At 49.0% G+C, this 20,977-nt stretch overlaps 1 protein-coding gene across 1 annotated transcript in view; it reads right to left on the reverse strand.

Annotated features, from left to right (window-relative positions):
* The window catches only part of LOC146194882 (excitatory amino acid transporter-like), a 32,706-nt gene extending 22,142 nt beyond the window's left edge, over positions 1-10,564 (reverse strand). Inside the window, exons 1-2 of the mRNA XM_084596657.1 lie at positions 10,550-10,564; positions 9,961-10,161 (exon numbers count right to left, since the gene is read on the reverse strand). Of these exons, the coding sequence (XP_084452783.1) occupies positions 9,961-10,161; positions 10,550-10,564 (216 nt within the window). The remainder of the gene's footprint in view (positions 1-9,960; positions 10,162-10,549) is intronic.
* Between the last annotated feature and the right edge of the window lie 10,413 nt (positions 10,565-20,977).

Below are 20,977 nucleotides of genomic sequence, written 5' to 3' on the forward strand. Positions count from 1 at the left end.
ATCATTGCGCGGGCAATTTGTCGACAGTCTTCGGCACATTGGGCTGCTTGAGACGCAGGAGTATACTCGGATATGTCTGGCTGATACGGGAGTATGGTGTCGATTGTAGCAGAGGAGCGACGACCGAAGAGGAGAAAAAAAGGAGAGAAGCCAGTAGTAGACTGCGTTGCGGTATTGCAAGCGTAAGTGACATACGGAAGGACGAGGTCCCAATTAGAGTTGTTGGAGGAGACGTACATAAAGAGCATGTCGCCAAGAGTACGATGAAATGCTCAGTGAAGCCATTAGTCTGGGGATGATAGGTGGAGATGGTTCTATGAATAATGCTGCACTTGGTGAGCAAGGCTTTCACAACGTCTCTCAAAAAACGCGTCCTCTGTCGCTGAGCAGCTCTCAAGGTGCGCCGTGGCGAAGAACAATGAAGGAAGCTACTTCTGACGCTGTGGCAGATGGAATTGCGGTGGTTTCTGCGTACCTCGTTAAATGATCAACGGCTACAATAGCCCACTGGCTGGCGGCTGCAGTGTAGGGAAGCGGCCCGTACAAATCAATGCCGACGCGGTCCAAAGGGCGTGGTGGGCAGGATAACGGCAGAAACTCTCCAGCAGAACGTTGAGGAGATGGCTTGTGACGTTGACAGGTGAGACATGAGCGAACGTACTTGAGTATGAAGGAGTACATGCCCCGCCAGTAGTAACGCAGCCGGAGACGAGGGTATGTCTTGAAGATGGCCGCGTAACCAGATTGTGGGTCAGCGTGAAAATTGTCACAGATTTGAGAACGTAGCTGCTGGGGAATAACTATCAACCACTTGCGGCTATCTGCGCAGTAGTTGCGGTGGTAGAGGAGGTTATCAGGAATGGCGAAGTGGGAAACGTGGCGACGGAAAGCACGCGATGGAGAAGCAGCCGCAGGATTGGAGATAAAATCGAGGAGAGAATTTATCCAAGGATCCTGCCGCTGCGCTGACGACATGTCACTGATGTGAAGCGATGGCGGGGAATCGTTGGAAGAGGAAAGGTTCGCGACCTCAGCTGTAAGGTGGCAGCGGGAAAGTGCATCGGCGTCGTGATGCTTGCGGCCGGAGCGGTAAACAACGCGGACATCATATTCCTGAAGGCAAAGAGCCCTTCTTGCCAGTCTGCCGGAAGGGTCTTTCAGTGAGGAAAGCCATGCCATCAAAGCGCATGGTGGTCCGTCACTGGTTCAAAAGGGCGGCCATAGAGGTAAGGGCGGAATTTAGTAAGAGTCCAAATAATCGCTAAGCACTCTTTTTCACTAACAGAGTAATTGGATTAAGCCTTCGAGAGTGTATGGCTAGCATAGGCGACCACGTATTCAGTATAGCCTGATTTGCGCTGAGCAATCACAGCGCCGAGACTAACACCACTGGCGTCAGTGTGGACCTCAGTAGGCGCTGTGGGGTCGAAGTGACGCAGCACAGGCGGTGCCGTGAGGATGCGGCGTAAATCATTTAAGGCATCTTCACACGTTGGCGACCACTGCGAAAGGTCGGAACTGTTGGACAGAAGTTCTGTCAAGGGAGCAGCATGGAAGCAAAATTTCTTATAAAGCGGCAAAAGTTAAAGCACAGCCCGAGGAAGCTACGCAGATCTTTGATGGAAGTCGGTTTGGGAAAGGCTGCTACGGCACGACGTTTGGCAAGGTCTGGAGATACACCTTCTTTGGAGACAACGTGGCCGAGAATGGTGAGCTGGCGGCGGCAAAACGACATTTTTTTCAAATTCAGCTGCAGTCCGACATCAGATAGGCAAGTCAAAACGTGCTTCAGGCGGTAGAGGTGTGTGTGTCAAAGTCGAGAGAAAAGGAAATGTCGTCGAGGTAGCATAGACATTTCTTCCACTTTAGGACACGCAAAATGGTGTCCATCATCCGCTCAAATGTTACCGGAGCATTACAAACGCCAAACGGCATAACTGTAAATTCGTACAAGCCGTGGGGAGTTACAAAGGCAGTTTTGGGGCGATTAGCCACTTCCAGGGGAACTTGCCAGTACCCGGAACGTAAATCTAGAGAAGAAAAGAGCTCGTCGCCTTGCAAACAATCGAGAGCGTCGTCGATACGCGGGAGAAGGTAGACGTCCTTGCGCGTAATCTTATAAAGGCGGCTAAAGTAGAATAGAAGCAAATAGAACCATCTTTCATTTTACGAGGACAACAGGTGACGCCCAAGGGCTACTTGAAGGCTGAATCACGCCATTCTGGAGCATTAGGTCGACTTGCTCTTCAATAACCTGGCGTTCGGTTGCAGACACACGATAGGGGCGCTGTCGCAGTGGTGTGTCGGTGCCGGTGTCGAAGCGATGAGTTACTGTAAAAGTTTGACCCAAAGAACTTTGATGAGTCGAAGGAGGAGCGAAAGGGATGCAGTAGGTTCAAAAGCTGAGTGCGCTGCGCTGGAGGAAGAACGGCGTCGATGGAACGGAGGAACAACTCTGTAGATGGGGGAGCGGGCGCAGGTGAAGGGGGGCTGAGCGCAGTCACGGCAGAGTGCGGCACGTCGTCAGGTTCCTCAGAGATCAGAAGAGATGCGATTGGCGGGATACTGCCGAGGCATTCACCATGGCGCAAAGCAGTAGGGGAGTTAAATGGGTTAGAGACCCATAACATGAAAAGGTCAGTAATGAAAGGCACTTGCGGCTCAGGAAAGTATGGGCTGGTGTGAAGAGAACGGTGTCATCGCTAACAGAGGCACAAGCGACACGAACAAGCACAGAAGAGCAGGAAGGGAGGTCGGTATCTTCGGCGGCGAGGGGTTTAGAACAGGAATTCGATGGATCAGCATCTGGTAAGGCATCGCGCAAAGTTGAGAACCCCACTTCAGCGCGAGCACAATTGATAATAGCAGCGTGACGCGACAGAAAATCTCAGCCTAAAATTACAGCGTGTGAGCAACTTGGCAGCACGACGAACTCAATTGTATAAAGGCAATTCGGGATTACTACTCGAGCTGTGCACGCTGCTAAAGGCTTGATATGCTGAGCGCTGGCCGTTCGAAGCGAAGGTCCCGCAATTGGCGTCTTCACTTTCTTTAAAGAGCTACATAGTTTTGCGCCCGTAACTGAAATCGCAGTACAAGTGCCAATTAGAGCCGTGACCACAGCACCCTCGACGAAAACTTCAATAAGGTTGGCTGGCGACAGATCAGGACTTGGGAAGTTTGAAGGGGTCGCAGTTCTCGCCTCAGAAACTGCGGCCTCTAGTTTTCCTCACGTGAAGCGTTCTGTCGACGTCGCATCAGAGAGATAGAGCGGCGTAATAGCGACGGAGAACAGCGGTCGGACGTGGATGAGCGGTCTGGGGAGAAATGACGGCTGGATGGAGGCTCAGTAGGCCGGAATACTAAGGCGTCGAAGGCCAGTCCCCAGAACCATGAGTATGTGGTGCTGACTATGGGAGACGGTTTCGGCAATAACGGGAAATATATCCAGCCAGCCCGCAAGTGTAACAAATGGGCCGGTTATCTGTCGTGCGCCAGGGATTGCGTGGTCTCGGAGCCGGTGGAATAAACTGCGCAGGTTCTTGAGCAGGACCAGGAGGTGGCTGAACGTAGGCAGGCTGTGGCGGAGCATATGTAAGTGCTGGTCGAGCGGAATGGCAGCACATAAGGAAGAGCTGTCAAGCAACTTCCCGAATGAACCTCTTGATTTGTGGCAGGAGCGCAGAATGTTCACCTGCATCTGTCCGGCCAGCAAGCGACTTAATGTGCATGTGGTTCGCGCGACTTATGGCCCTTTGTTTGCGCATTTCATCAAACCTTTAACACAGTGTGACAACTTCCTCGACGGTACGAATATCTCGAGCAGTCAACATCTGAAAGGCGTCGTCATCGATGCCTTGCAGAATGTACTTGATCTTGTCGGCCTCCGACATCTGTGCGTTGAAGCGCTTGCACAAGTCGATGACGTCCTCGATGTAACTCGTAAAATTCTCGCCAACCTGCTGAGACAGCACACGTAAGCGCTGTTCAGCGCGGAGTTTCCTCACAGCCGGACGGCCTAAAACTTCAGAGAAGCTGGCTTTGAACACGGACCATGATGGAATGTCCGCTTCATGATTTCAAAACAACACATTTGCTACGCCGGTGAGATAAAAAATCACGTTGCTTAGCTTAGTTTCCGCGTCCCATTTGTTGCAAGTGCTCACCCGCTCATAGGATGTGAGCCAGTCCTCGAAGTCATGGTCGTCAGTGCCGCTGAAGATGGCGAGGTCTCGCTGGCGGAGGAAGCCTGTACAGATGATGGGCGAGCCAACTTGTACGGCTTGGTGGTTGCTGTCTTCAGGCATCGCAGGAGGTGGTAACGTGCGTCTACGGAGTTCTAGGGCCAGAGGATAGATCTTACCCGGCAGCTCCATCAAATGTAAGATGGGGGTTTATTGAGGTACTCAGACTGGTCAGATCAGCGACAGCGAACACAGTAGGTCCAATACGCGCAGCGCTCACGCTGCCACTGACTGGAACGTTCCCCGTGCACTTCTTCCTCTTCCCACAGCGAATCCTTTTTGTTAGCTTTTAAAGTGCAACAAATTAATATATCCACGCACCACATCATCACGGATGAACGCGCCAGACCTCTGCGCCAAAGACCCTACCATGTATCCTCGCGAGGACGCCAGGCCATCCGCGATAAAAAACAAGAAATGCTTAGGACCGATGTTATACAGCCATCAAGAGCTCCTGGGCGGCGCCAGTCGCTTTGGTAAACAAGAAAGTCGGCATCCTTCACTTCTGCGTCAATTACCGGCGCTTGAATAGCATAACGAAAAAAGGCGACTACCCTTCCCCCGCATGGACGATACACTGTACCGGTTATGCAACGCTAAATCTCTTCTCTGGCTTCCACAGCCTTGCCGCTCCATATAGCGTATTTTTATAACCTCCGCGTGGATACACATCAGCCTTATCGTCGTCTTCATCGTCATCCGTTCACCAATCTGCGCTTGCTATATGTCACCGACTACTTCTTCATCTTCCTAATTCTTCGATGGTCTACGTCCTCGTTTTCTCTGTCGTCGTCTTTTTGCTTTCGCAAAAAGCCTCTGTATTTGGCCTGTTACATGTGCCCTACGTCTCGCGACAAAAGCAATGAACAAGCAAAGAATGCATGATCGATTCCTGCGCTGGAATCACGGTGATAAGGCCGCATGCCGGCGGCTTGAGAAAAAGAAGAAATAAAGTTTTGAATGCTTCGCGGCAATATTAAACATTGACGTCGTCGTTAAGAACTTTGCAGCGGGCCGAACTGCGCAGCTTCTTATACCCAAGAATCTCAGACAGGAGGTTCTGCAGGCGCTTCACGATGAGCCGACAGCGGGGCATCTCGGGTTTGCGCGCTCTTTGCACAGGACGCAAGAGAAATATTACTGGTCACGGTTACCTGCCGACGTTGCTGATTATGCGCAAACGTGCCATGAGTGCCAGTGACGCAAGAAGCCCCCGATTAAGCCCTTCCAAGAAATTGGGATGGACCTCCTCGGCCCCTTCCCAACTTCATCAGCGGGGAATAAATGGATCATCGTGGCAACCGATTACATTACCCGTTACGCCGAAGCGAATACCCTACTCAACGGTACCGCAGCATAACCTTCTAAGTTTTTCGTAGAGCGAGTTCTCCCGCGACACGGCGCTCCTGAAGGATTCATCACGTGCAGAGGAATTGCATTTACAGCGGAGCTCACACAGGTAATCTTGCACTGCAGCCAAAGGAGCAACCGGAGGACAACTGCCTACCATCCCCAGACCAATGTACTTACGACGTCAAAATTATCGCAGACATGATTCAATGTACGTCGACGCCGAACACAAGACCTGGGACGCCATCCTTTTATACGTGATCTACGCGTATAACACGGCCGTCCAGGAGAAAATCATAGCAACCCTGGTCCAGCTTGTGTACGGCAGGGAGCCTACAACGACGCTCGATGCATTGCTGCCGCACGCAACCGACGAGAGCCTGGACGTCGCCGCCTACCTTCACCGCTCAGAGGAAGCCCGACGGCTTGCCCTGGTCCGCATAAAAAAGCAACACACTGATGCCCGACGTTACAACTCACGGCGACGCGACGCAGAGCACAGGCCGGGAAACCATGTGTTGGTTTGGACGCCGTATGAGCCGCCGCGCAGTGAGCGAAAAGCTCTTGCGGTGGTACTTTGGACCATACAGAATCCTTCTACGCATCGGACAGCTCGGCTACAATGTCCAATCCGACGGCCCGACCACATCCCAAAGGCGCCGGGCGCGCCGAGAAGTCATCCGTGTTGTACGCCTCAAAGATTATTACGCGCGCTAAAGTTATTTTATTATCTAGTTTTTATTTACTTTTCTATGTTTATTTTGTAAGCATCGGGAGGATGCCTTTTTATGGGGGTAGGAATGCTGCAAACCATTCAAATCTTTATTTCCTCTTTTTTCGACATCCGCCGACATATGGCCTTATCACTTTGATTCTGGCCCACATCAATTCTGCGTTTTCTTTTTGTTTGATCATGCTCGTTGTCACCAGACGGAGCTTCATCAGTTTCTTTGTAGCACAAGATGCGCCGAGATGTGCATCGACGACTCCGGCCACTCCGTATCATCGTTCACTCCTCGACTTCATTGCATCACCCAACCTTTTTTTTTTTTTATTTAACCACACCCTTCATCCGTCATAACATTCTTTCTGTGCCCTGAGGCCATAAACATCGCAAAAACAAAAAATATTCCGGCCACTCATGTATGTGTCTGCAATGATCTAGGTTGCGCTGGTCACCGTTTGGGGCTTTATCTAGATGTTTCCTCGCCGCCTATGAATTGAGCGTTTGTCGGTATGACGGAGTCAGTGGATCGACGACTGCTGAGCAAGATTGTTGCTATCGCCATCGCCGAGTTGTTCAGCTTTTTTATTGGCGCACGTCAGTCCAATAAAGAGTTGAATCTTGTGAAGATCAATTATCTTCATTCTTTGCCGACGGCATTGTCACCACTACGTGACAATATGCACAAAGGTGGCTCTAGATGCGCCGCAAAGAGTGAATGTGGGCTCGTACTGGCCCGGGTGTGCCAAGGCCAACCAAGCTGGGAGGGAAAGGTATAGACTTGTAGCTGTCGCCAAATTATTTGAAGGTGTTTTGAGAGAGAGATGTTAGGTGGGGGATAGAAGCGTCACCGTTCTCGCTAGTGTAGGGTTATATCTAGGTGAAAAGTCTGTCCTGGGGAACCGTTATGCATGCAAGGTTTTTAAGATCTCCGTTTTCCATCCTTTCTCACTTTATTTGTGCAAGTAATCGTCCATTGCAATTTTTCATTAAAATGTTCTATGAGTAAATCTGCTAGTAGGCGGAGGGAAGATAAACTTTATTTGTTCCAGAATTTGCAGAAATTATCATCCAGGGGCTTCAGCGTTACGTGGCGTGGAGGGCATGGGCTCTGGCAACCTGCGTTTCTCACTTGATGGCCCGGAGCTGGATTCGCGGGTTCGCGCTGAGCATAGCGGCCTCCCATAGCTCACAGGTGGAGCTGCAGATCCCGCGTAGAGGGGTCTCGGGAAGTTTCCCACAGTGTATGTTCTAGGTTGGTCCCCTTTTGGCATAGTTAAAATATGAGGTGTATAATACAGGGCATGCTTGGTCGTTGGTAACAGGATTTGGGAAAGAATGCATCTCCAGTTTTCGCAAGATGACCTCCTGCGCCTTTGGGAGAGAGTTGTGTCCCAGGGGTACATATCTCGTGTTTAATGATAGTGTAGGGTGTTTCTTGGTAGAAAACCATACGGCCCATCACCGACCTCATGAGTGGTTGTCCCATCGTCCAGAGGACGACTCCTCGGGGGCGAAATTATGAGCCTTCCTCACTTCTATGACGGGAGGAATGTGCTGTTGTCCATATTAGCTGCATGGAACGGTCTCTTGTTTGATTGGAAAGCAGTAATGTTTATGCAGTAAGGAATATTTTGCCTTTTCTGCAGTTCCTTAGTGCAGTTTTCCAGTCGTTAATAATGCGTACGCTTGAGGTTGAGCTTATTTCCAGGGCGATCATCGCCTTCTCCGCTTGCTCCAAAAATCCACGTGCGTTTTGTACGCGGTTCTTAACGAGGTATGAAAAAAATGACGCCACTCCGGTGCGGTATACAATATCGAGCGTTATCTTACGGCGCGGGTCAGATGTCTGCGTTGCTAAGCGATTTATTGGTCAATATTAAATCGCCTATTCACCCAACCTTGAATACTGCTAGCGATAGAATGCACGCTCTAAAAGCGCTTCATAGTGTAATGAATCGCGCGATGATTTTTTTTTTTTTTTGTCGTGACCTGACTGCGCAAACTGAAGCAGTGTTTGGAAGCTATGCGTTGAACATAGTGTCCTCGAAATATGGCTGTCTGAAAATCACGCGATAACATTTTCGATAAATGCTTCCTTTCTACAACAGTTGTTATCTGTTTAATTTGTGATTCTGGTTACAATCGGGTTTACGTTTTACTTGGTTAATAAAATTTCTATTAACCAAAATAAAACTAAATTAGTATGTTTTCACGATCCGCTGAAATCTATTCCTGTCATCACTCCAGTGTTTCTTCATTCTCCTCTGTGTAACAATTGTTCTTGCTCTCCTATTCCATACCTCTCACGTGTCAATTATCTCGGTGTTCATTTCGATTCTAACATGTCCTGGAACACTCACTTGGCTAACGTTTGTGAAAGGCTGCGCAAAATAGCCTGCCTGCTGTATTCTATTAAAGCACTATGCCCAATTTACGTAAGGAAAACAATAGCACATGCATTGGCGTACAGTGTGCTGAGATATGGAATTTGTTCTTTTTATTTCTGTTCAGTGTTTTGGCGCAATAAAGTTGATTCTTTACTAAAATCCATAATTCGGGCGGTGATGTATGGTGTGCACATTACTAACAATCCCGGTCTTTTTTCATGCTCGCACATGCCCTCGTTCAGGCTGTTATTCAAAGAAACAGTAATCCTTTCCTATATATGGAACAATGAGTTCTGCGCCCCGTATGTCCCCGCCAGAACATTACGTCCACGCGACCGCTTTTCCTTACCAAGAGTACGGACAAGATACGGGAAACGTGTCCGTGCCTTCTATGTACCTGATGTGTTGAACGACCTGCCAGATAATGTTTTATCTTCCAGCACGCGGAAAGAAGTAAAATCTTATATCTTTGATCTGTATGTGTAATTTTGTTTCTTTTCTTTCTTTCTTTTTTTATTTTTTTTTCTTCCCCATCATTTCTTACTGCCTTTCTTTAGTTTTTAGTTTGAGTCTTGTGCAACTGACTTACTGTGCCGCCCCTGGGCTCGCTCCATTCTGCCGAGCGCTGCCCCACAAGCCCAATGTTGGCTTGGGCAGGCTCGTATTTGTATGTATTTTTTTGAAATAAATAAACAATTTATATTATTATATTATTAGTAACGATTCGTGCGGTAAACTGAGGACTTTGGCGCTTTTGTTTGGCTGTAGGGTCCAGTCTCTCAAGCCTCTTGCAGGCTTTGACGGATCTAAACGTATATTTTACTATCTACAAAGTGTCATTTTGCAATCTTGATATTTATATACATGTTATTAATTACATGTTATTAACTGTGCTATCGCACAGTTTAAATATATTGACATAAAATTTGGGCAGTCTAAACTCTAGCGGAATACATCTAAAACATAGCAACGTAGTGGCACTGGTGGGCACACAATAAGATAAACCCTAAATCCACACACAATCGAAAGTAAAATGTTTTTCAGCTGCATGACATAACTGTTTGGGTGTTCAATACTATAAATTAGAGGTGAAAAAAGACATGTGCTCGTCTTTGGTCTAGTTTTGCATATTACTTCTCTAAACAACTAACCATTAACTTCCCATTCCAACATACACCATCATGAAACCAAATGAGCGCTCTCCTCTGCATTCCTTGATTTAAGTGATCACCGCCGTCTTTCACAAGCTTACCCTGTGCAGGTGGGCAATGAAAAGCAAGGACACCATCAGATGAGCGACGCTGCCGGAGCGGCCCAGCACCACCCCTGCAGGCAGTACGGTGCGGACCACACGTGCATCCAGACCGCTTTTTATCTCGAGCACGGACACGCCAAGGGCCAAACTGGCGGCCGTCGAGCCAGTAGCCCCACTGACGACCAGAGGAACGTACGTCTGCGCACAGCGAATGCATGTCAGTTGTGAGTTAAGGGAAAAGTATAATTCACACATAAATAACGTAGAAGTACATTCCGTTTCTCCGTTAACAGCTCGGCCCAAGATGGCTACCTCACAAATTTCTCGTTGCACGGCTGCTTCGTCCTCAAGCTGCATGATGCTGATGTAACTTGCGTCATTTATGGAAGCTCCTTGTATTCATGGATACGTACTCAAAAGCGCGGCGTATTCAAGGAAACACTTTTCAATATTAAAAATGAACAATTATCCTGAAAAAAGTTCACGGACGCTTAATCTTCACCTTACTGAACCAGTCCTCCAGCTCAATAGCGAAACGGCCCGTCGTGCTTGGGAGCCATACCGGACATGGTCTGTCCGGTCTGACCTGCATACTGGACATGGTCACTCCTGTATGATATGCATAAAGCACACAACTGTCACATTCGAGCCTTATGCCGGTGTTGTTTAAACCAGTTTAATCGTCAGAGCGACTCAGATTGATACCGGACAATACATTTCCGGTTGGCGCGATATACAATCATTAAACACTGTAACGAGTATAATGATTATATACGGTCACAGAGTGCAGCAAATTTCGAATCAGGAAACACCAAAGACGTGCGAAGAACGCCCACTTGGCTGCGTATGGTCCTGCCCTCAAATTTACTGGCTTGTACTTGTAAATAAATCCTTTTCATCATTACAAATAACTACTGTAAGCGTCAGGCGCCCGATATTAAGGATGGCGTCTTGGACGCACGTGGCTTCCTTAGAAGTGACGAACCATGCATCCTGGAAAGTCAAGAACGTCTAGTGGCAGCTGGAGCGGATCTGCCGGCTGAGGACTCGTGTTGGGACAGGACTTCACATTTCGCAGAAAGCAGCGTTTGAACGCCTACAGAGCCAGCCCTAGCAACTCCCTTAGTAACTGGCTGACCTCTTGTGCAACCACCACAGGGTCAGTTTACAAGGACAAGCGACGTCCATCGAGACCCCTTAACGGTTACCCCAAGCATTTTAATAATGGACAACAAGACTGTCTCCGGGTATGCTTCCCCCTTTAGTCACGCCTGCACGTGTTGCGACTCGGGATTGATGCCCCTTTGGGGGACGCATGAACCGCTCACGGCGACCTACAGTCCTCCAAGCAAGATTTTGCCGGAGGCGTGCAATCGGGCGTGCGTCGGTATGTGAAAGTGCGCGTGCTGGCTAGGTCGGTCGTCGCTGAGGAGAAGTTGGTTCGAGCGGCACAGGTGCCCGACATTTAACACCATCCTAGATCCGCAGCCTCCGGGGCTTAGCTGCTTTACCCCCGCTTTCGCCTCCAGCAGTCATTCTTGGAAAAGGTAGCGGAAAAGGACATGGACAGAGGAAGGGACCACAAGAACAAACGCTACTAAGGACTGGTTTTCTTTTCAACAAAAGTTAAAAATATATACGGCGGCACATGCATGCGCACATGACACAAGGAAACCGCAGCCTTCTTAACAGAAAGAAAATCTCATGACATATCTAAAAATCGCTAAAAGAGCCGGTAATAAGATAATCAGCCGAGAAAGGGCATCAAAAACATGTAGATATCACGTAGCAGTCATGTTGCAGTGAGAAGTCATGTTGGCTAAAGACACTCATTCTCTGCAGCCTACACAAATCGTAATTTGGGCTAACCACCGATTTTTCGGTTGCTCGTTTTCACGGACCACGTCGACCAGCTAACCCTAGAGAGCCGCCATTACCGAGCTGCCGCGGCGAACGCTGCGGCAAAGTCACTGACGCTGACGCCGCACATCTATGGCACGGCGCGGGAAGTAGGGCAGACTCTAATGAAATGACAAACATGGAGATCGTTGACGGAGAGAATATAAGCCCCGAGGATATGATACAAGGCTCATGGTTCACCGTGAGGAAGTCGAAGGCGCTACCACTCGAGATCGCGGAGGCGCAGACAGACGAAGGAAAATGCGACACGAAGCAAACATTTACGACGAAGGAAGGCAGACGCTTAGCACGCCAATCAATAGAGACGCTGCGTACGCGTTTGCCGCCGTGCACGTACAAAATCATTCTGCGGCCGAGAGGCGGCCTAACAAAACTGCTACAGGGCGTCAGGACTCGATCCCTCCAAAAATAAGGATGACGTCGTTGTACTCAACCACAAGCAAAACTCAATTATGGTTGGCACCAGCCAAAAAGAGAAGATGGCAAAGTATCCAAAAATTACCCACATCCCCTGCGGAGAAAATCGCATCGACACATTTGCCTACTTAGCGTCTCCTGAAAATTGTGGGAAGGCGTAATACATGACATACCTCTATACCACTCCGCGGAGTACATCTTGGATATGTAGGATTGCCTCAACAATCCTCGAGTAGTTGGAGCCTGGAGGCTTGGAAAAGACTCCAAGACGGTGCTTATACTCTTCGAGCAAGCGGAGGTGCCCCGATAGATATTCTATGGAGGCATGCCTCTTAAGTGCCAACTTTATCGCCAGAAATATGAAGTTTGTGAATCGTGCGGGAGACTTGGACACCGTTCAGATGTCTGCCCGGACCCCGACAACATAAGATGCAGGGGGTGCGGCATGGAGCTGAAACCACAGGAGCATCGCTGTGAGCCAAAGTGCATGCTTTGTGGTAAAGACCATATTCTCGGAGACAAGAAGTGCGAAGAAATGTATCGCACCTCGCATCACGTTAAGAAGAAGGCATGGGGCAAGCTGACTCAACAACAACAGCAGCAACATCAACAGCCGCAAGCTCAAGAGCAACCCTCGACGGATCGGCGCAGCAGATCAAAGAGCAAGCAAGGGCGAGAGTTCAAGGCCAGGGACGAATCCTTTCCCCGGCTAGATGGCAAGAAGACAGAACTGATCGAATGTTCCAGCTCACGGGACCCGGCGGACGCCTGGCGGCGGAGCGGCAGCCAGGAGCAGCAGGGGGTGAGTTTCGCAGATATTATCTCCCAGAAGGAATTGGCAAACCTAAGAGATGAAAATAGACAGCTTAGAAGCATGCTACAAAATCCTAATGGGGTAGTAGATTCCCTTAGAGGTCAAAATCAAAATCTGCAACAGCAGGGGCAGTCCAGATCTGGCACAGCCGCTAATCTCAATATCAGGCTCAATACGCAGAACGCTAAAGAGGATAGCATGATCACTGACACGGCAAGCCCTCCACCTGTAAAACGGAAGGTACGCGAGGATACCTCGGAAGAAAAGTCAGTAGAAGAAAGGATGACCCGAATTGAGGGGGCGCTAGATTCGATGGCCGCCTCGCTAAATCAAATCACCTCCCAACTCCAGACGCTTGTGGGGCAGTGCAACAACAAGCTGAGGAGTCTCAAGTACTCCGGAATGAGCTGCTAGGCATCAACGCCTGGCAGAAGAACATCGAACAGACCCTTGCGAATAAACATGGCTCGCAAGGCTGGGTATGAGATATGGCAGTGGAACTGTCACGGATGCCGAAGGAAACGGCCGGTGCTGCAGCAGTTCCTCACAACGATAGAACATGCGCCTCTCGTATTAGCACTTCAGGAAACCGGGGCCCGGCTAAACTGTCGGGATACCAAGCATTCCACAGCGATAAGGGGAAGCGGGCGGCAGTGACAACTTTAGTTAAAAGAAATATGGCAGCAGTACAACACGACCTCGCATCGCCAGAGATAAAAAATATTTTTGTGGAGATTATCCTGGGAACCAGTCCTAGGGCCAGTATCTTCCTCCTCAATATTTACAGCTCACCGAGGCAGCGCAAGGTCAGATTCAGGACTTTGCTCCGAAAAGCAGAGCAAGTCAGCGAGGAACATCAGTTGGTGATTATGGGAGATTTCAATGCAAGACACCCTGCGTGGGCATACTGTACGCCTTGCCCAAAAGGGAGGCAGTTGTGGGAGGATATACAAGACCTAGGGTGCACTATACATACAGATCCTACCTGTCCGACACGAATTGGGAACAGTGTTAGCGTCGATACCATCCCCCGACTTCACACTATCTAGGCGCACCCTCAGTCCCCAGTGGAACAACACGCACATGAACTTCGGTAGCGATCACTACATAATCGCGCTTAAACTTGAGGGTGGCCCCGGCCCCAAACGTCGTGCAAAGCAGGCAATAGTGGAATGGGACAAATTTCGGGACAACCGGACAGGCCACAATGATGACAAAATAACCGACCTCGACACGTGGGTTGCACAACTAAAGCCCGACGTCAAGGCAGCGACTAAATATCTCCATGTCGCTAACGCTACGGATTTAGTGAATAGTCGTCTTCTCCGCATGTGGGAGGCAAAGGAACGAATGGAACGGATACTTAAGGGGCAGCGGTGGAATCGTAACCTAAGGCGCAAGATAGCTCGGCATAATAGGCCATTGAAGATTACGCTTTCAAGCTATGCGAGCAAACCTGGGGGGATCGATGCGAACACATGGAGAATAATATGAGCATGCCTAAGACCTGGGGACTTCTTCGTCACCTTCTGGACCCTGAGAGCTCGAAAGCTCAAGTAGCCACTAACCTCATGAAGATTACATACTCCTTTCCAGGAGATGGCGAGAAGTTCTTTCGACAGTTGCAAGACTTGTATGTTGGCGATACAAACAGGATGCCCCTTCCAGATTTCTTAGGGGACGCCAATGATGAGCTTGATGCCCCTATTAGCACGGCAGAAGAGCAGAGATTCTTCGGCTTAGAACCAACACGGCGCCGGGCCCAGATGGTATCACTAATAAAATACTGCGAAACTTAGATGAACAATCGGTAGCCGCACTAACTCAGCTTTTGCAGGAGTGCTGGGAGAAAGGGGAAATACCTCAGCAGTGTAAAACGGCTGACATTATTCTCATACAAAAGCCTGGTAAGCCACTTCGGATAGACAATTTACGGCCAATATCCCTAACATCATGCTTGGGAAAGCTACTAGAGCATGTTATCCTAACCAGGCTCACCAAATATATTGATAGACACGACCTTTTCCCGCAGGAAATGATAGGCTTCCGCTCTCATCTCTCGACTCGGGACTTCATGGTCCAGTTGGAACATGATATTATCCGGTCCAAGAGTAAAGATGCTAAGCCTATCCTTGGCCTCGATCTAAAGAAGGCATTTGATAATGTCTCGCACCAAGGAGTCATGGACGGCCTATCAGCATTGAATGTAGGGACAAAAACGTATAACTATATCAAAAACGTTTTGAGTGGGCGTAGTGCCCGCTTTAAATTCCGCGATAGCACATCATCACTTTTCCCTCTGGGCAGTAGGGGTACTCCTCAAGGATCGGTACTCTCGCCTCTTCCCTTCAACGTAGCAATGCAAAATTACCAGAACAACTACGATGTTACCCTCATTTAAATTTTAGTATTTATGCTGACGAGATTACACTATGGATCAGCCGGGGTAGCGATGCCGTAATTGAACACACGCTACAAGAGGCGGTGGACACGATCGTGCGGTTTGTAGCAGAACATGGACTTACATGCTCGCCGGAAAAATCAGAACTCTTCATTTACCATCCACGGTGCCTGCGGAACGAGCATGAAGTGGATATAAAGTTTCGGTACAAGGACGTCAAGTTCCCCAGGTATCGCAGATCCGTTTATTAGGTCTCCTTCTCCAAGATAATGGCTACAACGGAGAAACTATTAAGAGGATTGAACGGCATGTATCTTAAACAGTTAGCCTCATCCGCCGAGTTTCGAGTAAAGGCAGAGGACTAAAGGAAAAGAATCTTCTGCGCGTAATCCAAGCATTTATCCTTAGTCGAATCAGCTATTCTACGCCATACTTACCCCTTAAGGCAGCAGAACGACAGAAATTAGAGAGCTTCATCCGCACAAGTATTAAAAGAGCCCTTGGACTCCCGCGCTGTACTTCCACCGCTAGCCTTCTGCAACTGGGCATCCATAACACATGGGATGAGATCGCGGAAGCGGTGCGCACTTCACAGGTAGAACGGCTCCGCCTAACCGCCGCAGGCCGATCCATTCTAGAAAAACTGAGCATCGACACTTGGGGAGGCGCTCAGTCAAAATCTGAAATACACATGGCTGTACGGGGCAGGCTATGGATACCTCTGCTGCCAAAAGCATGCATCCCGAACACCATACGGAGCGTCAGGAAAAAAGAGCTCAAATGCTCATTAAGAAATCTAGCCACTTGCCGCCGGAGGAAGTAGCCTTTGTAGATGCTGCCGGAGGGGCAAACCCGTTTATGGTTGCAGCGGTAACGAATGGGTCAGGTAGACCGATCACCGCGGTCACTCTGAAACCTAGATCTCCTGAGGCACTGAGGAAGTGGCTGTAGCTCTAGCCTGCGCCCAGACAAAGGCGCGTTTCGTGATCTGCGACAGCAAAACTGCCATACGAAATTACAGTCGTGGGTTGATTGCTCCCTAGGCAATTCGAATATTACAGCAATCACCAATCTCGCGAACTATACAGCTGATTTGTACTCCAGCGCACGCTGGCGTTCCCGTCAACGAATCCGCCCATGCAACGGCTCGAGGGCTCTACCACCGAGCCGGCGGCAGAGAATGGGGGGGGGGGGGGGGGGCGCTTGCATCGGGGAGCACAGAGTGTGCCAAATTTTACACAGAAATTCTGCAGCATTATAGACTCAGTAGACGGGTGGCTGCTGCGCCAACCCCTACCCTAAATTGCAGGCAGGCCGTCGCCTGGCGTCGCCTTCAGACTGGGACATTCCCACACCCGCTCCTGGTGAGCCATATTCTCCCAGGAGAAAGATCTGAATTCTGTGCAAACTGTTACTCGAAAGGGACTCCGAACACATCCTCTGGGACTGCCCCTTTTCTCCCGGGAGGGGTCTAAATCTGACGCCGCAACTCTGGGAGACCATGCTGCGCTGCTCGAACCCTGGGCTCCAGCTAGCCGCCATCCAGCTGGCCTGGGACGCCGCCGGCCAACAACGTCTGCCGGCCTGCGTCTGAGGCGGGACACCCGCCATCCATCCCAAGCAACGGAGGGCCGGAGCCTCTTCATCCGCTGGAATAAATAAAACGTTCTGCTCTCTCTTGGGCTAACCAGCGAAAATTACAAAACGTCATTGACCATATGCGCCCTGCAGAAAAGGGCATGCCGCTGGTGGTTAAACTGATCAGTATATGGTCGTCCACTCTTTGAGTGAACACATGAAGAGGTGGTCGCTCTCTCCGGACGCCGTTGCGTTCAATGCAGCAGCATATCGCAACAAAGCCGAGCCGGATTGAGAAACCTGGAAGTGATGATTCGCATGGTCTGCATCCTAGCCTCACTGCGCAGCCACGTCAGACGCAAAGCCGCCTGGAAGAGAGAGGCCGCTTGCTAGCGCGTTCACACTACAAGTGGACAACCCCGTATACCAGGAACGCCGGCGTCATCTGTTTGCGTGTGCTGGTACACAGTCGTCCAATCATCAATTCGTTTTCTTACGGCGTTTACATCGCGGCAAGACAGCAGTCACTGCCTATGCATTTTGACGAAACTTACGAGGCATCTCCGCTTTTCCTTGCGAAAATTTTCAATGGTGAAAGAATAATGCGCTGCAGATTCTATTTGCCCGTCGCAGTTCGGCAAACAATAGAAGCGAAAGCGCACTTTTGAGCTTATTTCGAATTTCCAAGCCCTGTCTTATATTGAAGAATGAACATATTGGAAACATTGCAAGCATCATCATGAATTCGCTGACGTTCGCTCACAGTCGCATCTATGTAAAGGGAACAAATGATGTCCGTAAGGAACGAGATTTAAATAATACAACAGGGTGCTCCATGCGCATGGTGCGTGCATATATTTGCCTATGTACGGTGGTTGTTGAAAGCCGCACCCGAAAAGAGTTGTGCTCTTACCTTAGCGCTTAGGCTTTACGAAGCGAACAATTTATCTCATGTTTTAAGAGCTCGCTTTGTCGAGTTTCATTCATTTGCAACTGTACACGTTATCGAACGCATTATCTTCATGATCTAATCCATCATCACGGCGAATCGCGTTTTACCGGCGTCCGGCTAACTCCATTTTCGTTGTCGCTCAATAACTTTCTTATTGTGACAGGAAGTTCCAGGCAAATTTAACACCAGTCTGAAAATTTCGGCTTGCTCCTGAATTTCAATGTCCCATTGGGACTTTTGGCTCACGACTAAGTACAACGGCAAGGGCAACAATAGATTTTCTGCGGCATAGGCACTCGAGGGAAGTCTGTTGAAGTCGGCCAATAAAGCGAGAGCGATGTTGCCAGATGTTCCAACGATGTATTCAAGGGCAGCATATTGTCTCATGGTTTCGAGGCGCGTCAGTATCATCATCAGCAGCAGTCGGACTATACTCACTGCAGGGCGAAGGCCTCTCCCATTTTATTCCAATTAATGTATGCGTCAGTATGCGTACATAAAATGTGCTTTCAAAAGTAAAGGAAATGTGACTTTAAAGACAATACCTATGGTTAGCTCTGGTAAAATCTGGATGGAAGCAGAAGCTTCTCTTCCCTGGCTGTGTCTATGGCCGAACTTGGGATTAAACACACGGTTAAGCAATAGTTTAATTTGTAGTTTCGTGAAGCTTCAAATCAAAACTATGGAGAACACTTAAGCTCCGCCTGTAAGGATATGACGCGATAGCGTAGGCTACCAGACAACATATAGAGCTCTGCTGTAACCAAGGCTTATGAACGTGCCTGCGAGGCCCTAGAGGTAACCTGAATACAAGGGTTCTGGCAGGCTGATTTGGATATTACTATTTCACGTGAAAGGATAAAGGCTTGAGTTGGCAGCTCCTGCCAGACGTAACATCTAAAAAACCGACGTCCAGTTAGCGCTCGGCCAAGTCAGTTACCGACTACCGCCTGCCAACGCTATGCTCCTGATTCCGCCCTGACGTTCATAATGACGCCAGGGCACAATCCATCAACTTGTTTACGTAGTCCCGCAAATTCTTAAACCTTTGTTCAATTCCCGCGCCGCAAACCGAGTAGTTAACCTTTGACCTTTAACTTGACAGTTGACCTTTTAATTTACATTTGGCATTTCGGTTGATCCTTGATCTATAACGTCCTTGATCTATTCACAGGAAAGGAAAGGTGCAGTACCTGTCGCACTTGCGCTGGGGACACCTGATCCGCACCGTGAGGGAAGTGAGGAAGGCGGGAATAAAAGCGGAAAAAGAGAAAGGGGAGTAATTCCGACCAAATGGGATCTTTAACGTGAACTAACATCGTACACCACACGTACACCTCTTCATTTCGCCTCTGTCGAAATGAAGCCGCCTGCAGTCGGGATGCTAGTCGGGATCAAACCCGCGCACTCCGGAACAGTAGTCGGGCATCTTAACTATTGCACCACCACGACGGGGCTCCCACTTTAACAAGAACGGAAATAAAAGAACAGCGAATTCTTCTTTTGAATTCGTAGATCTGTCTGTGAAGCATACCCATAGTGAAGCGGAGTTAAACATTGCGTTGCTCCATTTGGCCCCGACTTCTGGGAGACACGTGAAGCGCTTATGAAGTAATTTCTCCCTCATGTCTACAGCGTCATCAATGCCTTATCTTCACACATTCAGGTGTCCTAATTCTATGCTACAGGCAATGAACCACGGCAGAGATCATCAGCTGCAAAACAAAAACAAAAAAATTGCCGCTTTGAAAGTTGGCACTTTCTCCAGCGTCAGATGAGCAGCGGAAACTATGTCCTGGAAATAGCTTCGAAAACCACTAGGCAGGTTTCAGTGGCGACCCTATAGGGTCGCAAGGGGCGTCTAACATTGGCTACTGGCTCTATCACTGCCATCAACTCAATATTACACAACCACTGCAAGCTCCAGCACAGCTAGCTGGTACAATGTCTGGCCGGAGCCGCTCTACTGTGGTTCTAAAACCACTGGGATACTTTTATTACCCCTAGTAGGTCCGTTGAAGAGGCAAAATGACGCTTTGAACACGCTCTCACCACAAATAGTGATATCAGACCTCAAAAAAAAGATGAAAAGGTCCTGGAGTCATTTGCAGAATATAGATTAAGGAAGTGGTTAAACTCTGTCATCTGATCAACTGGAAAATGTATAGGATAAAGAAGTTTGGAACCAGTTGAAAAGAGTGGCTGAAGATATGTCCAACTTTTTATCTGTGATGACGAAGGAAAAGAGTAATTCTACAGCCGACGTCATGCTTCATTTTAGTGCCTTCGAGGCTTGAAGTCTCAGCGGAAATAAATCGAAATATTGCCAGCTGCATACGGTGATGACAGTAGTTGTTATAACTATACATTTGGCAATCCCAGGTCTGAAGACAGACTCTCTGATGTGGATGACTCTTACGAAGGATTTAACCATTCACCTTCCAGTTAACATCATAATGCTACCAACGAGCGGCACGTTTAGAGCATTCTGTTGTGAGCTAGTCTATTACAGTCACTACGCAGCAGTTTGGGTCTTCAAATTCGGATGCAAGCCTGCGCCCAAGCAGTTGCTACTATGCAAGGAAGAAATTCAAAGTGAGAAGCTGTGCCGTGGGGCCGCCACCTATCATATAATGAAAAGGGTTTCCGTCAAGTCGTCCGGCAGCGTGCGAAGAATTTACGGTTTGTTGTAACAGCGGCTACTGAAGGAAAACCTGCCTTCTTAACCGTGGTTGATATCCGCACGTGTCAGTGCGAGTCCACACCTCCGAAATAAAGCACTAGAATTGCTATCGTCACTTCTCCGAGCGCCAGGCCTCCCTCCTACTATCCCCGTCAACAACTCATGTACGATGCACCCCCATCTGAAGCACCAATCCGATCAGGCCGTTCCCCGTCACCTCGTTCGGCACCGCTGGGAAGCTATCTGAGT

This window comes from Amblyomma maculatum, chromosome 3, assembly GCF_055883805.1.
Source record: "Amblyomma maculatum isolate TAMU_Amacu chromosome 3, ASM5588380v1, whole genome shotgun sequence".
In the NCBI taxonomy this organism is placed as follows: domain Eukaryota; kingdom Metazoa; phylum Arthropoda; class Arachnida; order Ixodida; family Ixodidae; genus Amblyomma; species Amblyomma maculatum.